The following is an 18,347-nucleotide window of genomic DNA, read 5'->3' as shown; positions in this document are numbered from 1 at the left end:
AATTTTAACTTAGATAATTGTTGCTAGGTGTGTCATAGATTCAATTAATAACGAATTTTTACCTCAAAATTGTATTTAGGAGTATATGCTAGCCCTTATTAGTTATTATAACAATTTTAATAAGAGCTTTCATTAATGAAAACCCATTTAATTATTGTCTTACTCTGTGGCCTATAATTAAGTTGGTCTAGCCAAACAGTAAGGGGCGTGACTCAAAGCCAAAGGTGCAGCCATGATATTAACACGTACTTCAATTTACCTTATTCAACTATGATATTAGCAAGCTCTAAGTTCTCCACCAAAACTGGCTTAATATCAATGTTTTGACAACCAGTAGAACTACTAATGTATTCAAGAACTGAAATTAGCTATTAGCTATTCATACTTTGCGAAAATTGACATACAGTGTAATAAATTCTATTATGCTCTAACAAAAAATGGATTATGTTTTATTTAAATTTCTTTTCGTATTGCCGTTACACGGTCAGCAACAGGCTGTCGTTGACCAGGCTAAATGATGTGAAATCATAATATATCAATCACATATACATATCACGTCGTATCGATAGGAGAATATCGCCTATGCGTAGAGCTTCACGAAGCCAGGCACAGTCAAATTATCGATATACGGAGCTAATCGTTTTGTATTTAAAATAGTTTCAAACGGCGATGTGAAAAGTTAAAAAACAAAACAATGAGAAATCGTTACAATCGCGAGTATATTAAACAGAATATAAATACAAAAATATTACATTGATTGGTGGCTTAACCTGGCTTGACTGGTAATATGAGTTGTAAGCTCAATACTTTTTAATCAGTGCGTTAACTGAGTTGAGCGACCCAAGTCTAATTAATACCTCAGTTATAGTTGCTTGTGGGCACTTGGGACTGCTGATCCGAGTTTCGACGAATGACCCATGCTAATCGAAGTGTGCCGATTAAATTGATCAGCCCTGCGCCTTCTGAAAGTAAATGCTTCTATATCACATACTAAATCGATAACACAAAATTTTGTTAGGTTTCAGTTGTTTTGTGTTGCGGGTGTTACTTAATCCTAAAGGTCATGCAGACATACAATATACCATAGACACATCACCAGTACAGTTTCACAGTGCAACCAATCTAAGTGCGAATGAAACGAGTCACAAAAGAAAACACAAGGGAAAATACATAGGGTGAACAAGCAAACAATCAAATTAGTGCAAACGAATTTTAAGTAAAATAGAAACACCAACATGTTATTTAAGAATCCAATTGAAACATTTTTGTTTTCTTTTACCTAATTCAAGATTTGCGGACCGATCTTATTGGCACCTCCATTCCGATCTTGGAGAGCAATTTCCTCTTCAGTGTCGCTGGCATCGTCTTCAATGCCCCGAATTCTTTTACCATAGAATAATGAGCCCAGTTATAAATGTGACATAGGACGTATCTCACTCTCATATATCTTACGTTCTCTCCCTCTCTTGGAATACTTACCGGTTTGAGATGAGCTTCAGAACACTTCGCTTCAACACAAACATTATGAATATTATGACGCCCTGTGCACTATTGATGTAATCGAAGACCTGCAATACCGAGAACACTGGCCCGTTGTTCTGCACTAGGTATACGACTATTTCGAAAGTCCAGGTAACGCCCATGATAACGAAGAGGCGCACGAACAGAGTATACCTGCGTGGATAGAAGTGGCGCCGATATTTATCGATTAAAACTATGCCTATATCTACCGTCTTACGTGCGCTTATTCGAATCGAGTCGCTGCTGGGGCTCTCCGCGTACCGCAACGTCCTTCAGTTCTCTTTGCACTTTCAGAATGCGAATGGACTACGAGAAAAAAAAAACAGAAAAATTATGATCCTCTTAAATGACCAGCAGAAGGACTTGTTACGGTCGAATTGGCTGTCTAAGAAAGCTAGGGGACATCAAAATGTCTCATCATGATATTCTGATTCTAAGAATAATTAAACTTGGTCTGACTTACAGTGAGTACAAACATGACGATGTTGAAAATGATTTGCAGTGCCATCGGTCCATGGAAATAGAGCGCTGCGGACCAATCATGAGCTGAGAATATTTCAAGAAGGGATATTTCGATAACAGCTTCAGATTCGAGAAACTAGTCGTTCGCTAAATCGTACCCTTCACCCAGCAATTGTAGACAGCAACTCCTGGTATCCAGAGAAGCTGTTCCTCGTCTTCGCCATCCCACGACATATCGACTATTATCACAATAATGGTAAGCAGGATCGCAACACCCCATGCGTAGAGACTGTAGAGCAGGAAGCGGTAGTTGAACGTGTGTCGGGGAACGTGCCAGCTGTTGGTGCGGAAGCTCTTCCACAGGTCATAGCTGATCACGGTTAGCCACAGGAAGCTGGCCATGACGAAAAAGTAGCCGAGATAGCCTGAAAAGTGAAGTCTATTGAGGACTGCCCCATTCGCCTGGTGCTAAAGGGATCTACCCACCATTCACCTGACAGAGACTCTTCGACCAGTCCTCCTTCCAGGAATCGCCTAGGAGCAATGCGAATGACATCATCAGGCAGATCATGTAGCATGTGAAGCACAGCCCGTGCAGATTTCGCAGCTTTGGCAAGTAGAGGTACACGCAGATTGTGAGAAACAAACATACGATCGAAATCATACGCACTGCAAAGATTCAAAGATCAGAGAAATGTTAAGCCTCCTTCAATCTGTGGGCAGGTCAAGGTCTCCGAGCGACAACTGATCGAGAGCTCTATCAGATCTGTCAGTGAGCTACCATTTAGATCAGCTCGTTCGAGCTCTCTCGGCGTTAGGCTTACGAGTATTAATTAACCATTGACTCGGGGGCTCGATTGCACAGTTGTGGGGCACCAGAGTGTACTGCTCGTCGCTGTCCTCCGTTCCGATCTTATGGGGCTGCAGGCAATACGCTTGCTTGGACAGCTCAGCATCATCGAACTGACGACGTAGGACTCCGTTCTGTAAATGGGGCGGAAAAGAATGGGTACAGTGAGCAGAGTATTTCGATTTCAGTTTCTGTCAAACCTCTAAGAGGGTCCACTGATGACTCTCGTCGTTTTCCGCATCCAGATGGAAGTGTGAGGCGCATGGGACGGGCAGATCCTGTTGTATGATAAAGTCCCGCAAAACGTGTCTTCTCACCTGGGTGCCATCGTTCAGCGTGATGTTGATAATGGGATCGAACTCGATCGCTTTCGTTGTGTCCCCGTCGCACTTGCGTTCGCCGTCAACGAGGAACAGATTGCGATGGCAACAGAACCTAATGCAGGTGCCCAGGTGGCAGGCACAGCCTCTCAGATGCCTGGCCACAGACTCCCTGTGGCCCTTCTCCAGTATCTCGTAGTCATACTCGCCAACCAGACTTGCCGGTATGATCAGCTTCTCATACTGGTACGAGCCATTCGGTAGCCGCTCGCTCTGCGACAGATCCACTGTGTCGAAGTAATCGCATCCCGGTATTTCGGCAGCTGCTATCCCGGCGGTTGCCAGCATTATCACTAGACCCATTAGACCCATTCTGAATGCGCGCTATGCTTCCGCCAATAGTCGATAGTTTTCTCCAACAAGCGTGCTCAATCAACAGCTTTGATTTCTGCGAAAATTAAATAACCTCCATCAATTCCTAGAAAAATTGCTAAACTACTCCTTCATATAGAAATAAATGGGTTTATTTGCAGATAAGCCAAGAGCTTCGCACATTCCAAATGGTAAACTAATTTCTATGGATAAAAGCTACAACATGGAGGTATTTTGGTCTATTCGGAATTTTGTATATCTTGAATTTGAATATTTGCAAACTTTCGGTATCGTCACTGCTCTCTCTTTAGAGCGAGTACTTTGGATGTTCGCGAATTCTTAGCAACGAAACTTATCGCCTCAGGGAATAATGTCGCTCATGCGTATTTATCAGAGCTCTCTTGTGCTGCTTATAAGATTATTTTGTTTAGCGAATGAACATGTGGTTAAGTCAGACAGAAGTCTATCACAAACATATTTGTTCAGATGAACTCATTTCCTTTGTTCCCTTTCTGAGACAATGCAATTTCTGATGCTTGACTCCAGGAATACTTTTGGTACAGAAACTCATATCACAGAATGCGTCTTTTTATTTTTTATTTTTGAGTACCGATAAAAATAATTATTCTTATTATTTTTGTTTTTTTGGAACGAATTATAAATGTATTGTGGGAACAAAATTTAATATTGATATATCTATTTTTTAAAGTTGCATATCAAATATCATATTGATATTTTTCAAAACTTAAAATATCATCGAAACGGTATTTTAAAAATATTCGACAGTCCCAGTTTGTATACGCACTTTTACCGGCTGAGTTGTCTGCCATACACTCGATCGTTGAGAGCGCGTCATATACATACATATATACAAATGTGACCAATAAGTGACGTCAGTTTAACTCATCGCATTTACTTCGACCAGGCGCGCAACGTTTCTCTTCGTCGGCATCGAACTCCAGACTGAATTGCGAATTAAAGCGCCAGCCGCCGCGCGAACATTGATCTTTGCCTTGAAATGACGCCAGTTGCACTCACTTGTGTTTCTCAGCTCTCTGCAAGCGGAGATTGTCCGCAATTCCCTGCCAGCACTAACGCAGCCGCAACGTCTCCCCAAGCAGAGAGCGTTGCGAGTCTCGCACTTTGCGTGCGATTGCTGTTGCTCTCTATCGAGGGGAGCTCCGTAAGTTATATACATACGTACAATCATCATATAAATGCATACAGAAGCATAGTTAATACTAATTGAATTCTGTAATTATTATAAATATATAGTTCGCATAGATATTTGTTTTCTATATAGTTATTCGATATACATAAAAGTTAGCTAATTTTTTAAAATGTTGTCTTTCCATTATATTTTACAGTATTATATACCATAATATTTTTCGATGTTGTTCGACTAAGCTTTCTTGTTTCTTTATTCTTATCCCTACCTCGCTTTAGGAGGAGGTAAGTAAACAAATAACAGAAAGCGAAAGTTTTGTTTCGTCATTATTTTTGTTTTCATACTACGTTGACCGGACTAAAAATAATTTATTGCTTGCGATTATACCAATTGTTTTGAATATACTTATACTGGTAGTTTGGGTTGGGGTAGGACCGACTAGAGCTTTGTTGCTAGCATTCATGAATCGAAAGTCTATATTTAATTTAAAAATTTTTAAAACTTGCTCATTCTCAATTTGTAAGACTTGTAAGATAACATTTTTAATGGGAAGCAACGCGCTGAGCCAATTAATGTTTGCATATACATATAAAGATGAGCTTAGAGAAAGAGAGGGAGGAGAGTGGATTGTGGCTGTCAGTGAGAAAGGCTTTGCTAAAGTAAATAACAAACTCTTTGCGCTTGGCGCGTGCTTGAAATTTAAAATTATATGAATATAATCAGAGAGCAAATACATTGTATATACACATATATAGATATACAGAACATTACAATTCATGTGTTTATTGTCTCGCTGTTGGGCCTCAGCCGATGCCATTGTTCTTCCCGAGCCTCGAGAGGCGTGTGGCGTTCGCTTCTGGTGGCTTTTGACGGTATTCATATACTGAAAACGGCTGCAAAATGTATGCCCAATACACTCACTCGCTCTCTCTCTCTTTCTCTTTTTCATTCTCTTGTGGGCGTTTAAGCTTTAAGCAGTTAATTTTATGGTTAACTGTTTCTCTTCAACCGCCACTGCTAAACCACTTTGCTTTGCAATTGACGCTAAGTTTGGGTCTGTTGCCAAACTGGAGCAGACTCTCATCTGCTCTCTCTCTATCTCTCTCTCTCACGCTTCTATTTCCTTGTGTGCTCTGTTAGAATAATAGCCGCTGTTTGATTATTTAAATGTGCTCTTCATTTCAATGCATAATCATGAAGGATTTTAAAATAAATTCAAGCAAACGACTATTTTACCTTCTGTTGCCCATATGGGATCTATATATATCTATATAGGATATACAACGTTCATTTCGCGCGCTTTTTGATTCGTTAGTCATGAATATATTCCTGAATAATAGAAATGAATTCAAAGGAAATTCGGGCATCAAATATAATTTCAATTGAACTCATGTACCCCATCCGCACAATATCGTGGAAATATAAAAAACAAACATAATTAGTTGACTCAGTTTTACATATATGTTTATACATGCTTGCACATATGTATGTGTGTTTGTATGTGTGTATAAGCTGCACTCCGCAAGCACTCATTAAATCTTCATTAAATCCACTCAGATCATCGAGTCTGCGTCGTTCGATTCTGCTTCGTCTGCGGATTTTTTGCGTCTTTTAGCTCCAGTTCGATTCTCCGATTCGAGCATCTATGTATACCAAGTTCTCTCTGCCCCGATGGAAGGGCACACAGCTTGCTCTTCTCTTCATACGGCGTGATTAGTAAAAGCTGAATCTAAGCTCCGATATATTATACACATATTGACCAAAGCTAACGAGTTCCTCATTCATATTTCTGGAACATATCATATACATCGTTTCTATTTATATGCTTATAAGGAATAGGGCTGTGATATAATGATATAATAACACCTTTTAACACCTTTAACCGATTGCGTGCATAGAATTTTCAATTTGATTAGCTAATGACATTTGTAATGGTTCCATAATTATGTGATTATATGCTATAGGTGCTTGAAAAGCCACTCCCTCTCTGCCCACCCCTCTCCAATCGTCTTCTCTCCACTAGTTCCTCTAAGACCTGCTGTACATTTGCCTGAGCACCGCCACAAGGGAATAGGACTTGCTTATGATATAAGTGAAACTGGGCAAGGTGAGACCCATAAACCCGCCAGCCGTAAACAGAAATAGACGATCCGCGTTTACCATGAAAATCAACAAGGTCTTCTTGCACCTCCGGTCGAGTGAATACCAATTGCAGCTAAAGGCAGCGCTGGAGAGGGATTTGCTCTGCAAAGTATAGAAAGAGAAAAGGGGGGAGAGATAAATATATATATGTATATATGTTAATTTCTGTAGATAAGACTCACGTGCTCGTACACCTCGTTGCCAAAGTAGCAGTACATAAACAGTTGACAGAGCACGCAGCAGAGCATCAGGTTCATTATCATGGAGCTCTTCGAGCCGTCGCCGATCACGATGACCTGGAAGGCGGTCATGGCCACAATGAAAACGGAGCTAACGAACTGCAGCATCACAGCCAGATTGAAGATGCGCTCCACTTGCTGGCGCAGACTGTTCAGAATATATAGCTATAAATAACTGCATATATAGATCGTCTCTCTGCTTACAGAATCAACTCGCAATGGTATTTGACTGTGGCAACCAGCCAGCTGTAGGCGTCGATGCCGCTGCTGTCGTGCAGCTTCTCGAAGGCCAAGCTGAGCACCTGGAGGTGCATGCATATCTGCCCCATCACCGAGATGTTGAGGAAGTCAATGGTGGTCGTCTGCAGTGCCAGGAGCGAAACACCCAAGCCCTTGTAGAGCGACTGCACGATGCGCGGCAGGAAGTGGGGCATTTGGGCCCGATACGGAAAACGATTTCCTGCAAACTCCTCGGGTGCTGCAAGGTAGATCATGTTAATTGCTGGAATCACTCGTGTACCATTCCAGATAGATCACCGGTCAGTATGTAGACCACACTCAGAATACCTGGCGTCAGCACGAGGTAAAAGTAAGCCAGATTCGCCAATTTGTTCTTCAGCTCAGCTCTCTGAAACGCCTCCAGTTGCCGCTCGGAGAGCACGCAGCGACGGGTGATCTCAGACAGCTTCTGTAAAATGCTCTTAAGGGTTCCGTAGCACATGATACGCCAGAGACTCAATCGAAATCTCACATTGAGCGTAACAGAATGAAAGAGAGGGAATATGTAGATAACAAAGATAAATGCAGCACAGCTCTTGAGGTATTCCACCAGGAATTCAGTAAGAAAGAGATAGCAGATAGTATAATGTAAATACTCTTATGGTACTTATAGATCTGCCAATTGATCATTTAATGGAACTCTTACCTTTATCAGAAAGGCCACGTGCGTAAAGGAGAGGATGAGGTTCTGTGTCATTGCGTCCAGGTCATGCCAATTGAGGCAGAGGTCGTATAGCTCCAGGAAGACATAATACCAAACGGCAAGCACAACGGGATATCCGACTGCAATGATGCACAGCTTCTGCAGAGGTGTCTCCGGCTTCAGCCCCACCAGGGGCAGGCCTACCAAGTGAGCCAGCCACAAGTTCAGCTCGATGGAGCCGATTCTGCCCTCAGCCGCATTCGAGGGCAAAACGCGCTGAATAAGCCGCAGCAATTTCTTCATTTCACAGTTGGAATCAAATCAATGTAGTCCACCATGGCCTTATATACACTTAGACGTGCATAGTGCGAGGGGCATTGCGTGCACTTGACGCCAGCCCCCATTTAAATGAGCAATCATTTCACCTAATTACTATCATAACACTAACAATGTAATTCTAGCCTTAACAGCCAAAATTACTGTCCAACTGTCTCTGCACAAGGTAAATGCTTTAATCTGGCACCGTCTGTCGTATGTCGTATGCCGTCTGTCGGTTGCCTTGAATCCGATCAAAGCCTTTGAAATGAAATCCATCTAACTTGCAATGGAGTTCAATTTAATCTATTCGCTTAGTATGTCATTCAGGTGAATTTGATGAGGCAAGACCTCTGCTTGCAATAGCGATTCCTGTTGCCGCCACAGCTCTTGTAGGACATCTTCTTGCAGAATCGGGTCCTGCTTTTATAGCACTACCTACACTAGCTCATATATGCCAAAAAGGAACAAGGCACCTGGAGTTTGTGGAAAGCTGTTTTGCCAATTGAATGCAAAGTGAGAACAAAAGACCTCATACTAAAGGCGAACTTCTTTATTCATATACAATATTATGGCATATTTGTGACTATTCAGGGAAAGAATATTCTTTATGGTAAGTTCATAAATATATATTACTTGGGCTATAAATAAATATAAAATGTCCATCTGGTATCATATGTAGAATAATACGAATTCGTAATTATAATCTCATCCAATATCATATATCTATATACTAATGATATGAATTCCATTTTCAAGATTCCATCAAGATAATCTTTTTCATCACCATCGTCGACATGATCATTCAATAAGTATGTTATTGAAGCAGATCTGCTCTGTTTTGTTAAGGAACACAGATGTGCGCATGTGGATCATATTGTCGATATTCATAGATTCATTTCATTCAAGCTGTAGTCTATAATTTATAATTCCAGTTACAACTTTAATCAATGTTCTATTTGGTCCGTATATATGCCCTGATGGTGATCTTGCTGGTCTTGAAAATGCTATAAAATATATTGACATACAACCATCAATTATCACATTTGATTGCTCTGTACATAAGGTAATAGATTGGAATATTTGACAGTATTCCTTTGGCAATGTTCAAGTTCTATGCAGATCACAATTCCAATCCAGCACGTGCTCTACCATAAGGAATAGACCTGAATAGTCTGAAATATGTCATAATAAGTACGGATTTAGTATAAGGGCTTTTGTTTTCACCTTGCATTCAATTGCCAAAACAGCTTTCCAGAAACTCTGGGTGCATTGTTCCCTTCTGGTATATAAGAGCTGGGTTTTCTAGTGTTAAATCAGTTCAACATTCAACTTGAATCAACATGAAATTCATTCTGCTCCTGGCTTGTCTCTGCCTGTATGTGGCCACGCTTGAGGCTCAACGACGCACTTGCAAGGGAATAGTGCGTAAGTAAATCGATGCAGCCATCGTCATCAACCCATAACTGACTGGAATTTGACTTCCACTATGATTTCATTAGCTTCTCGGTTGAGGAATTGTGTTGGAGGCAAGGACGAGGGCAGGGGCAATACTCGCTCGTGCGCCAGGAACGCGAATGGCAACATGTGGTGGTATGACAGCAGGACCCGGTCCTGCAAGAAGATGGCCTACAAGGGCTGTGGCGGCAACAGGAATCGCTATTGCACCCGCGCAGCCTGCCGCAGCAGATGCCGAAGGCGCAACTGAATGACTTACTAATAGAAAAGGAATCGAAATGAAATACAATTAAATGATCTGCATAACAATTGACTGATTTGCTTTCTGTGTTTTGTGATGGGGAACTATTCGAGATATCGGACTTGATGTTCGTTTGCTCTTAATTTATAAGAGATTATGCTCCCCAGATATTTCATCGGGTTTTAATAGTCGTGCAAGCAAAATGTGTTTTTGGACTTGATTAAATAAAATAATATAATTCTTGGAAGAAAGTAAAAGCCTATGGCCTGTTGCTGCCAAATTGCTGCCTCGGAAACAGAAGAGTTAATCACCGAAATTATTTATTGACTCGATTCGCAGATTGCCATAGCGTATCTGAATCGCTTTATCGGGGGGTATTTATAGAGCCCATGGGCAGTGCGAACATCAGATATGACTCGAAAACAATAAGAAATTTGAATTGTATTTTCTTTGCTCCGTTCGATATACGATATACGCATTTACAGTAACAACACCAAATAATGACTTACAATATATATATATATATAAAACATACAATTGAATCTGTTTAGAACTATATAAAAATGGCTGTAAATGTAAAACATGCACAGATCACAAACGAGGATCGTCTCACTTGAACAGACTTAACAACAGTTTCTGGACATAACTAACATTGGTTCATCGCACAGTACGTGCACAAACATGCATGCACCTAGCATACAGATATATGTATATATATATAATTTGGTATAAAAGTTCTACTAGCTACGCGCCCGCACTTAGTGTACATATTTTGATATATGGTTCTTGATAAGACGTCTAGGTCGATGGATTTTGAGCATCTGCGGAATGTGCGAGCTGGAGGCTGCTTTTCACTTTGATCTTGGAATTCGACTGCGCAGTTGATGGCTCGACGGGATGATGTTTGGCCTGGTGGACCAGCAGCAGGCCGTGATTGATGCTCGAGAACTTGCACGCATTGCACTTGTGGATAATAGCGGACAGCTCCAGCTCCGGGTGCACCTTTTGCAGGTGTATCTGGAAGAGACCGAGAGAATCTGCTGTGAATTAGGGCATTCCATGGTGACTGCTGCGGCGCCTACCCGATAGGCAGTGCTCTGAATGGCACGGAAGTCGCAGTGCGGACAGGCATAGCGCTTCTGCTCCCGGTGCGTGGCCATGTGACGGCGAAAGGCGTTGTGGTCGTTCGCCTCGTAGTCGCACTTGTCGCACTTGAACCGCTTGTCCGCCTGGTGGATGCGCATGTGCAGCTTCAAGCTGCTCTTCGAGCTGAACACGCGCTGCAGGAGTGAAGCAGGAGTGAGTGGAGTGGGGGCAGTCGAATGGCAGCTCGCTTACCTGACAGGTGGGGCACTGCGGCTGCTCGTTGCGCTGCTTGCACAGATGCTCGCGCAGTGTCTTCCGGTGCTTGAAAGCAGCTCCGCAATCCTCGCACCGATGCAGCACGGGCAGGATTGGCTGCAGCTGCGACTGCTTCTGCTGCTGCTCCTCGCTGGCGGGCTTACCCATGCCCAAGCCCTGGGTGCGATGCAGCCGCCGATGGTTCTTCAGCTGCTTGGTGTTCTTGAAGCCCTTGCCGCACTGCTCGCACTTGTAGTTGCGCTCCTCGGAGTGGATCTTCGCGTGGGTGTTCACTAGCCGTGAGTAGATCGGCGTCTTGAAGTTGCACAGCTGGCAGCAGTAGAGCTCCATGTCGATGGCGTGCGTCCGCCACAGATGCGTGTGCAAGCAGTTCCAGTTGCTGAACTGCGTCGACTTGCACTCCGGGCAGATCATGGGCTGGGCAGAGCCCAGGGCTCCATTGTGGCACCGCCCGTGGTACTCGAGCGTCGCCGGCGACTTGAAGCGGAACATGCAGCCCTCGACGGTGCACTTCTTGCCACTCGGCTCCTGCTGCTGAGCCGCTGCGCCTTGGCCCAATCGACGCTTCGACTGACCCGCCCCCTGTTTGGCGCCATAGGGCCGACCGCGCACGGAGGTTCCGCCAACTGGAGGCTCCACAGCGGCAGTCGCGGCAGCAGTGGTGGGCAGCAAATTGTTGGCCACGTAGATGCGAGCGGGCTTCTCGCTGGGCAGAGGCACCAGCGGCGGCACGGGCAGTCCACTCAGACTGTCCGCAGCACTTGCGGCGCCGTCAATCGAGCCGGTGACTGGCACCAGGGGCGGCACAGGCCCCGAAGTGGCGGCTGGCGGCGCATAGAGCTGCGGGAAGTCCTTGACCAGCGGGTCGTTGTGCGGCGGCTCCAGTTGCAGCTGCGCGGGTTGCGGGTCCGCTTCTTCCACTTCGTCATCCATCCAGGGCCAGCACTCCAGGTCCTCGGCCAAATCGTAGCCATCGTCATAGCTCAGCGGTGCAGGAGGCGGCGGCAAGTCCACCAGCGAGGGCTCCAAGGCCACAGCCGGTGCATTCAGTGGCAGCTCCAGGGGCAGCGGCTCACGGTTCGGCACAATCAAGTGCTCAACCTCGTTGCGATTCATCAGATTCAGCTCGTCTACGGTGCGCAGATGGAGCGTGCCACGCTGAGGCGCCTTCAGTATGTCCACGTTCTTGATGAAGATCTTCTGCTTCGACGTGGTTGCTGTTGTTGTTGTTGCTGTGGTTGTTGCTGCAACTGTTGCTGTTGCCGTTGCTGTAGCTGTTCCTGTTCCTGTTGCTGTCCCTGCTGCTGTTGCTGCTGGCACTGCTGGGGGCAAATAGTTATCCAGCTCACGGTTGAGCTCTTCTTGAGGAGCCAGTTCCGTTAGCTGCTGCTGCTGCTGCTCGCTGGTCAGTGAATGATCGGGCTCCGTAGCCAATTGCACGCTCTGCTCAAAGTCCACGCTGAAGTCCAGATCCAGAGCGCTAAAATTGTGGCTGCTGCCGCTGCTGGCGCTGTGGCCCGCACCGCTCGCACCACTCAGTACAGAGTCAAAGCTGAAGGCATCAGGGCACATGCTGGTGAGCGGCTCAAAGGCAGGCAGCGGCCCGCCCGTTGGTGTCAGCAGTGTCTCCGCGTTGAAGACCTCCGCAGGACTGGCGACAGTCGAAGCGGTCGCATTGCCGAAGCCCATGCCTGGGAGCAGCATGGGCTCCTTCAATATGTCCACGTTCCTTATGTAGATCTTCGGCTGGCGCGGCTTTTCCAGCAGATTGTTGTGGATCATCAGAGGAGGCAGCTGCTCCAGCTCCTGCTGCTGCTGCTGGGCCTCATTGCTGGGCATGGGAAAATCAAAGGGCAACAGCGCTGGCTCCCTGAGAACATCGACGCTCTTGATAGATATCTTTTGTACAGCTGAACTGGGCTGCTCCTGTAGCACCTGACTCTGCTGCGGCTGCTGCTGCTGTTGGTGTTGTGGATTGGAGCAGTTGCTAGCTTCCTCCACATCGTCTAGTAGATCCAGTATATTGTCATCTGTGGGCAGAAAGTCGGGCAGCTGTGGCTCACGCAGGCAATTGACATTCTTGATGTAGATGCGACTCTTGGGCTGCGACATTGGCTGTGGGGGCTTTTTGGCTGACGACTCATTCGACTTGGCAAGGGCGGCAATCTCCTGCGGCTCCAGCTGATGGTCAGCGCTAAGATGCAGGTTTAGCACTTCTATGCTATAGAACACATTCGCACAGCCTGCAAGAGCAAACTGTTATATATGTGTATATGAGATATGTGTGTTGAAGAGCTTGACCTGGGCAGAGCAGTCGATGCTGTGCATCTATGCCAAAGCAGCTGCTGATGTGCGTTTGCGTCTTTAGCGGGCAGAGACTCAGGAAGGGACAACTGGGACATTTGTTCAACGGCAAATCCGACTGGCAGCTCTCGCTGGCTATTGCCTTTGCTGTTGGCGGTGTGGGCGTGGCATTGGTGCGCTCCTTGGCCGCCGCCTCGGCCAGCTCCGATTTGATCAGCTCGGCCTCAGACTTAATCTCCGCTGTCTTTCGGCGAAAGCCATTGCGATAGCTGCGACTCGGCTGAGGCTGCTGCTGCAAGTCGGTCGTGTGGATTTGTACGAATGGAATGCAGGGTGAATCGACAATGCCAGCGGAGGTGCTCTTGTGGGTGCTAGCTGCAGCAGCTCCAGTTGCTATGGGTAATGGAATGCTTAGCAGTGCGGACTCGTCGTCAAAGAAGCCGCTGAAGTTATCGTGCTCCAGCGAGTGTATGGGCGTGGACAGCGACAGGTCGGTATGCTGCAACTGCAACAAAATAAAGAAACCCAAGTCAGATCGACGAACACACACATACAACCAAACGCGTGGCTCACCTGGCTTCCCACGGTGCTGTAAAAGCTCGTGAAAGCCACATCCGCATCCGCGTTCATATTGCAATGTTCATATGTAATTGTTTATAGCTGCATTTTTGCAAACTTCGCATTACATTTCAGTCGACCAAAATCTGTGGCACTAACTGATCTGATATCATATCAAAACATCTGATAACTACAACTGCAACAAAAACAAAAACAAATGCATCGATACTCATAGAAAAATACTAAGTCTATCGAAATACCACGATAATAATATGTATGCGATAGGAATCGTTTTAATTTACTTTCGGAATTGTAATAATTAGCTACCTATATTGAAGCTGAATTCTAAGCCGAAATATTACTAATCAGTATCTAATAAATCGCAAGCACATCTTGCATAGTAATGAATATAATTTTAATTGTATATATATTTCGATTATAGTGAAGATTTGCATTGCATTGCAATTTATAAATTCATTTCAGTGAAATCCATGTTGCTGTAACACAAGTGACAACTTATTTTCGGTACAGGAAAAGCAGAATGAAAATTACATTCCAGTTGTTAGTTGTGACGTCACATGTAGCTACTGTGTGTGCGGACATCATCTACGTTTTAGTATTTTTGCTAACGATATAAAAATATCGATAGTTGGCTACACACAGCATGCAAGGAAACTCAAACGTTTGAACTATATCTCACATCGCTAGCGGCCGCCGACAAAGTTTGCAGAGTAATTTCTATTTTAATTTAATAGCCATTATAAAATAAGTAAAACAACAAAATGCCGCGTATTATGATCAAAGGCGGCGTCTGGCGCAACACAGAGGTAAGCAATGCGCTGAGAAATGAAATGAAGCTGTGTGACTCAAGAGTTTTCTTCGTAGGATGAGATCTTGAAGGCGGCTGTCATGAAATATGGCAAAAATCAATGGAGTCGTATTGCCTCGTTGCTGCATCGCAAGTCAGCCAAACAGTGCAAGGCGCGCTGGTACGAGTGGCTTGATCCGAGCATCAAGAAGACCGAATGGTCGCGCGAAGAGGACGAGAAGTTGCTTCATTTGGCCAAACTGATGCCCACTCAATGGCGCACAATTGCGCCAATTATTGGACGCACTGCTGCACAATGCCTGGAGCGCTACGAGTACCTGCTGTAAGTGTGCCCTACCAGATGTTGCATCCGTATTGTAAATAATTTTTGTTGCAGCGACCAGGCGCAGCGCAAGGAGGATGGCGAGGACACCATGGACGATCCTCGCAAACTGAAGCCGGGTGAGATTGATCCCAACCCAGAGACCAAGCCCGCACGACCAGATCCCAAAGACATGGATGAAGATGAGTTAGAAATGTTGTCCGAGGCACGCGCCCGCCTGGCAAACACGCAGGGCAAGAAGGCCAAGCGCAAAGCGCGCGAGAAGCAGCTGGAGGAGGCGCGCCGTTTGGCCACGCTCCAAAAGCGTCGCGAGTTGCGCGCTGCGGGAATTGGCAGCGGCAACAGGAAGCGCATCAAAGGCATCGACTACAATGCGGAAATACCCTTTGAGAAGCGACCTGCCATTGGCTTCTACGACACGTCTGAAGAGCATCTGCAGAAGCAGGAACCGGACTTTAACAAAATGCGCCAGCAGGACTTGGATGGTGAGCTGCGCTCCGAGAAGGAGGAGCGGGAGCGTAAGCGCGACAAGCAGAAGCTAAAGCAGCGCAAAGAAAACGAGGTGCCATCGGCCATGATGCAGAGCCAAGAGCCGGAGCGCAAGCGCTCTAAGCTCGTGCTGCCAACGCCTCAAATTTCGGACATGGAGCTGCAGCAGGTGGTCAAGCTGGGTCGGGCCAGCGAGATGGCCAAGGAGATAGCCGGCGAGAGTGGCATTGAGACGACAGATGCTCTGCTGGCGGACTATTCCATAACGCCGCAGGTGGCAGCCACACCTCGCACCCCTGCACCCTACACGGACCGCATAATGCAGGAGGCGCAGAACATGATGGCGCTCACACACACAGAGACGCCCCTAAAGGGAGGTCTCAACACGCCGCTGCACGAATCCGACTTCTCGGGCGCGCTGCCCAAGGCGGCGTCTGTTGCCACTCCGAACACGGTCATTGCCACGCCCTTCCGCACCCAGCGCGAGGGCGGAGCAGCAACGCCTGCGGGCTTCCTAACGCCCGCCTCGGGCGCCATGGTGCCCATTCTGAAGAATGGCGCGGCTGGCGGCAGCAGCGCCACGCCCGCCTTTGTGCGCGACAAGCTGAGCATCAATGCAGAGGAGAGCATGGCCGTGACCGAGACTCCTGCTGTCTACAAGAACTACCAGAAGCAGCTGAAGTCCTCGCTGCGTGAGGGACTGGCTGCTCTGCCCACGCCGCGCAATGATTACGAAATCGTGGTGCCGGAGCAGGACGACAGCGAGGCCATGGAGACCAGCACGGAGCCAGCGATTGAGGACCAGGCAGATGTGGATGCGCGCATGCTGGCCGAGCAGGAGACACAGCGCAAGCGAGAGTTGGCCAAGCGCTCTCAGGTCATACAGCGCAACCTGCCACGGCCGACGGAGGTGAACACGAAGATTCTGCGTCCACAGTCGGAGAAGCAAAACCTCACCGAGCAGCAGCAGGCCGAGGAGTTGATTAAGCACGAGATGATCACCATGCAGCGTGAGTAACCCCGAACACCTCTCAAAACTTATAGAGTTTACCTACCCCCTTCTCTCTCGCAGTTTACGACTCTGTGCGTGATCCGGTGCCTGGTCAGTCGCAGCACAAGCTCGAGCAGCTGCAGAGCTACTTTAAGGCCAATCCGTATGAGGAAATATCACAGGAGGAGCTGGCCGAGGCCAAGCAGATGCTGGCCGACGAAATGGAGGTGGTGAAGGAGCGCATGTCCCATGGCGAGCTGCCACTTGATGTCTATGGGCAGGTGTGGCAGGAGTGCTTGGGACAGGTCCTCTACCTGCCATCCCAGCATCGCTACACGCGCGCCAATCTGGCCAGCAAAAAGGACCGCCTGGAGTCCGCCGAGAAGCGCCTCGAGCAGAATCGCCGGCACATGGCCAAAGAGGCGAAGCGCTGTGGCAAGATCGAGAAGAAGCTGAAGATACTCACCGGCGGCTATCAGGCACGCGCCCAGGTGCTCATCAAGCAGCTGCAGGACACCTACGCGCAGATCGAACAGAACTCGCTCTCGCTGTCAACGTTTCGCTTCCTCGGCGAGCAGGAGGCGATCGCTGTGCCGCGACGCCTCGAGGCGCTGCAGGAGGACGTGCGCCGGCAAATGGAGCGCGAGAAGGAGCTGCAGCAGAAGTATGCCAATCTGGCCGAGCAGCGCGACGCACTCTTCCAGCAGCTGGAGCTTCTAACGGGCAACCGACCCACAGCCCAGCAGCTCCTCGGCTTGGAGCAGGAGGCGCAGACATAGACTTAGATACATAGAATTTTAATCTTATCGCGAAAGAATCAACTCAAATACAAATAATGTTAACTAATCAGACTAGTGGCCGTATTTTTGGTAGACCCACTCCTTGTTGTCCAGCGGACAGACGTGGCGCGTCTTCAGCCAGCGGGCGATGCAGTGATAGTGGAACGCGTGATTGCACTCGCCCCAGGCCACGGTGCACTCATCCTTGTTCGCATTCGGATCCGCCTGGCACTCGATGCACAGGTTCATGATGTGATTCCGGCAAATGGCGCAGTTGTCCACAGCCACGTCCCAGCACCAATGCGCGTGCGCAACCCACTTCTTGACCACGAAGCGCTCGTCCTTCTTCTGCCCGCTGCCACTGGCCACGTTGTCCTCGTTGAATTCCTCCAGATCGTGAAAGTCCTCCGTCTCCTCCACCTCCACTTCCTCGGCCGTGGATCCATTTTTGTTACAGGTTTCCATTGGATTTTTTATATTTCAATTTTTTACAGTAGATTTTAAGGTTTTGTGTTTGCTGCGAATATATATATATTTTTTTTTGATAGCAAACATTTTGGGGCTTTCATTTGCTGGAGCTCATCAAAGCAGGCTTCAGCAGAGATCGATCCCCTGAATTGATCGATAGCAGGAGGCGTTAACTCAGTGAGGTAAGTTTTACATTTGTAACTAGCAAGTGCATGTCTTAACATAAGTATTTCCA

The 18,347-nt window shown here is 46.7% G+C and overlaps 6 protein-coding genes across 13 annotated transcripts; 2 read left to right on the top strand and 4 right to left on the bottom strand.

The window, feature by feature from the left end:
* Window positions 1-702: 702 nt before the first annotated feature.
* On the bottom strand, window positions 703-4,521 carry mth (methuselah). 7 transcript variants are annotated; one of them, XM_089466428.1, is made up of 10 exons: window positions 4,331-4,517; window positions 3,034-3,601; window positions 2,808-2,967; window positions 2,470-2,652; window positions 2,142-2,408; window positions 1,985-2,067; window positions 1,739-1,827; window positions 1,480-1,674; window positions 1,280-1,382; window positions 703-959 (listed from the first exon to the last, which is right to left on the bottom strand). In XM_089466428.1, exons 2-9 carry the CDS (start codon window positions 3,523-3,525, stop codon window positions 1,280-1,282), a joined length of 1,572 nt encoding a protein of 523 aa, XP_089322554.1. In that variant the 5' UTR covers window positions 3,526-3,601; window positions 4,331-4,517; the 3' UTR covers window positions 703-959. The 7 variants fall into 7 exon arrangements, with proteins under 7 accessions (XP_089322554.1, XP_017862154.1, XP_089322557.1 ...); XM_018006665.2 differs by having other exon boundaries at window positions 703-962; window positions 4,331-4,515; XM_089466431.1 differs by having other exon boundaries at window positions 703-962; window positions 4,390-4,501.
* Window positions 4,522-5,034: 513 nt separating this feature from the next.
* Window positions 5,035-8,629, bottom strand: LOC108612461 (odorant receptor 85b-like). Of its 2 annotated transcripts, none has more exons than XM_089466434.1 (5): window positions 8,000-8,629; window positions 7,612-7,888; window positions 7,279-7,552; window positions 7,018-7,222; window positions 5,035-6,937 (listed from the first exon to the last, which is right to left on the bottom strand). In XM_089466434.1, exons 1-5 carry the CDS (start codon window positions 8,297-8,299, stop codon window positions 6,722-6,724), a joined length of 1,272 nt encoding a protein of 423 aa, XP_089322560.1. In that variant the 5' UTR covers window positions 8,300-8,629; the 3' UTR covers window positions 5,035-6,721. The 2 variants fall into 2 exon arrangements, with proteins under 2 accessions (XP_089322560.1, XP_089322561.1); XM_089466435.1 differs by having other exon boundaries at window positions 7,642-7,888.
* A 949-nt stretch (window positions 8,630-9,578) lies between these two features.
* LOC108612460 (kunitz-type serine protease inhibitor homolog beta-bungarotoxin B4 chain-like) lies at window positions 9,579-10,078 on the top strand. The gene is made up of 2 exons (XM_018005342.2): window positions 9,579-9,739; window positions 9,814-10,078. Exons 1-2 carry the CDS (start codon window positions 9,655-9,657, stop codon window positions 10,017-10,019), a joined length of 291 nt encoding a protein of 96 aa, XP_017860831.1. The 5' UTR covers window positions 9,579-9,654; the 3' UTR covers window positions 10,020-10,078.
* A 344-nt stretch (window positions 10,079-10,422) lies between these two features.
* LOC108613289 (uncharacterized) lies at window positions 10,423-14,467 on the bottom strand. The gene is made up of 5 exons (XM_089466402.1): window positions 14,250-14,467; window positions 13,674-14,181; window positions 11,349-13,615; window positions 11,093-11,290; window positions 10,423-11,027 (listed from the first exon to the last, which is right to left on the bottom strand). Exons 1-5 carry the CDS (start codon window positions 14,304-14,306, stop codon window positions 10,809-10,811), a joined length of 3,249 nt encoding a protein of 1,082 aa, XP_089322528.1. The 5' UTR covers window positions 14,307-14,467; the 3' UTR covers window positions 10,423-10,808.
* Window positions 14,468-14,894: 427 nt separating this feature from the next.
* Window positions 14,895-17,716, top strand: Cdc5 (cell division cycle protein 21). Its single transcript, XM_018006660.2, has 4 exons — window positions 14,895-15,061; window positions 15,120-15,385; window positions 15,440-16,884; window positions 16,947-17,716. The coding sequence occupies exons 1-4, from the start codon at window positions 15,017-15,019 to the stop codon at window positions 17,642-17,644; spliced, it is 2,454 nt and encodes an 817-aa protein (XP_017862149.1). The 5' UTR covers window positions 14,895-15,016; the 3' UTR covers window positions 17,645-17,716.
* Window positions 17,647-18,258, bottom strand: Roc1b (Regulator of cullins 1b). Its single transcript, XM_018006673.2, has one exon. The coding sequence runs from the start codon at window positions 18,107-18,109 to the stop codon at window positions 17,717-17,719; it is 393 nt and encodes a 130-aa protein (XP_017862162.1). The 5' UTR covers window positions 18,110-18,258; the 3' UTR covers window positions 17,647-17,716.
* Between the last annotated feature and the right edge of the window lie 89 nt (window positions 18,259-18,347).

Source organism: Drosophila arizonae, chromosome 4, assembly GCF_054131065.1.
Source record: "Drosophila arizonae isolate 15081-1271.41 chromosome 4, UAZ_ARI_1.0, whole genome shotgun sequence".
Classification (NCBI taxonomy): Eukaryota; Metazoa; Arthropoda; class Insecta; order Diptera; family Drosophilidae; genus Drosophila; species Drosophila arizonae.
This window is presented reverse-complemented; position numbering and strand designations above follow the sequence as displayed.

Excerpts from the sequence above, each read along its gene's own strand:
- LOC108612460 (XM_018005342.2), top strand. The coding sequence starts at position 9,655 with ATGAAATTCATTCTGCTCCTGGCTTGTCTCTGCCTGTATGTGGCCACG. Across the intron at positions 9,740-9,813 it reads CACTTGCAAGGGAATAGTGC|CTTCTCGGTTGAGGAATTGT; the intron begins GTAAGTAAATCG and ends TGATTTCATTAG.
- LOC108612461 (XM_089466434.1), bottom strand. The coding sequence starts at position 8,299 with ATGAAGAAATTGCTGCGGCTTATTCAGCGCGTTTTGCCCTCGAATGCG. Across the intron at positions 7,889-7,999 it reads ACGTGGCCTTTCTGATAAAG|AGCTGTGCTGCATTTATCTT; the intron begins GTAAGAGTTCCA and ends GAATACCTCAAG. Across the intron at positions 7,223-7,278 it reads TACCATTGCGAGTTGATTCT|TCTGCGCCAGCAAGTGGAGC; the intron begins GTAAGCAGAGAG and ends TATTCTGAACAG.
- LOC108613289 (XM_089466402.1), bottom strand. The coding sequence starts at position 14,306 with ATGAACGCGGATGCGGATGTGGCTTTCACGAGCTTTTACAGCACCGTG. Across the intron at positions 14,182-14,249 it reads ACAGCACCGTGGGAAGCCAG|TTGCAGCATACCGACCTGTC; the intron begins GTGAGCCACGCG and ends ATTTTGTTGCAG. Across the intron at positions 11,028-11,092 it reads TTCAGAGCACTGCCTATCGG|ATACACCTGCAAAAGGTGCA; the intron begins GTAGGCGCCGCA and ends GGTCTCTTCCAG.
- Cdc5 (XM_018006660.2), top strand. The coding sequence starts at position 15,017 with ATGCCGCGTATTATGATCAAAGGCGGCGTCTGGCGCAACACAGAG. Across the intron at positions 15,386-15,439 it reads GAGCGCTACGAGTACCTGCT|CGACCAGGCGCAGCGCAAGG; the intron begins GTAAGTGTGCCC and ends TTTTTGTTGCAG. Across the intron at positions 16,885-16,946 it reads CGAGATGATCACCATGCAGC|TTTACGACTCTGTGCGTGAT; the intron begins GTGAGTAACCCC and ends TCTCTCTCGCAG.
- Roc1b (XM_018006673.2), bottom strand. The coding sequence starts at position 18,109 with ATGGAAACCTGTAACAAAAATGGATCCACGGCCGAGGAAGTGGAGGTG.
- mth (XM_089466428.1), bottom strand. The coding sequence starts at position 3,525 with ATGGGTCTAATGGGTCTAGTGATAATGCTGGCAACCGCCGGGATAGCA. Across the intron at positions 1,828-1,984 it reads TCGTCATGTTTGTACTCACT|TCCATTCGCATTCTGAAAGT; the intron begins GTAAGTCAGACC and ends TTTTTCTCGTAG. Across the intron at positions 1,675-1,738 it reads CTCGATTCGAATAAGCGCAC|GTATACTCTGTTCGTGCGCC; the intron begins GTAAGACGGTAG and ends CTATCCACGCAG.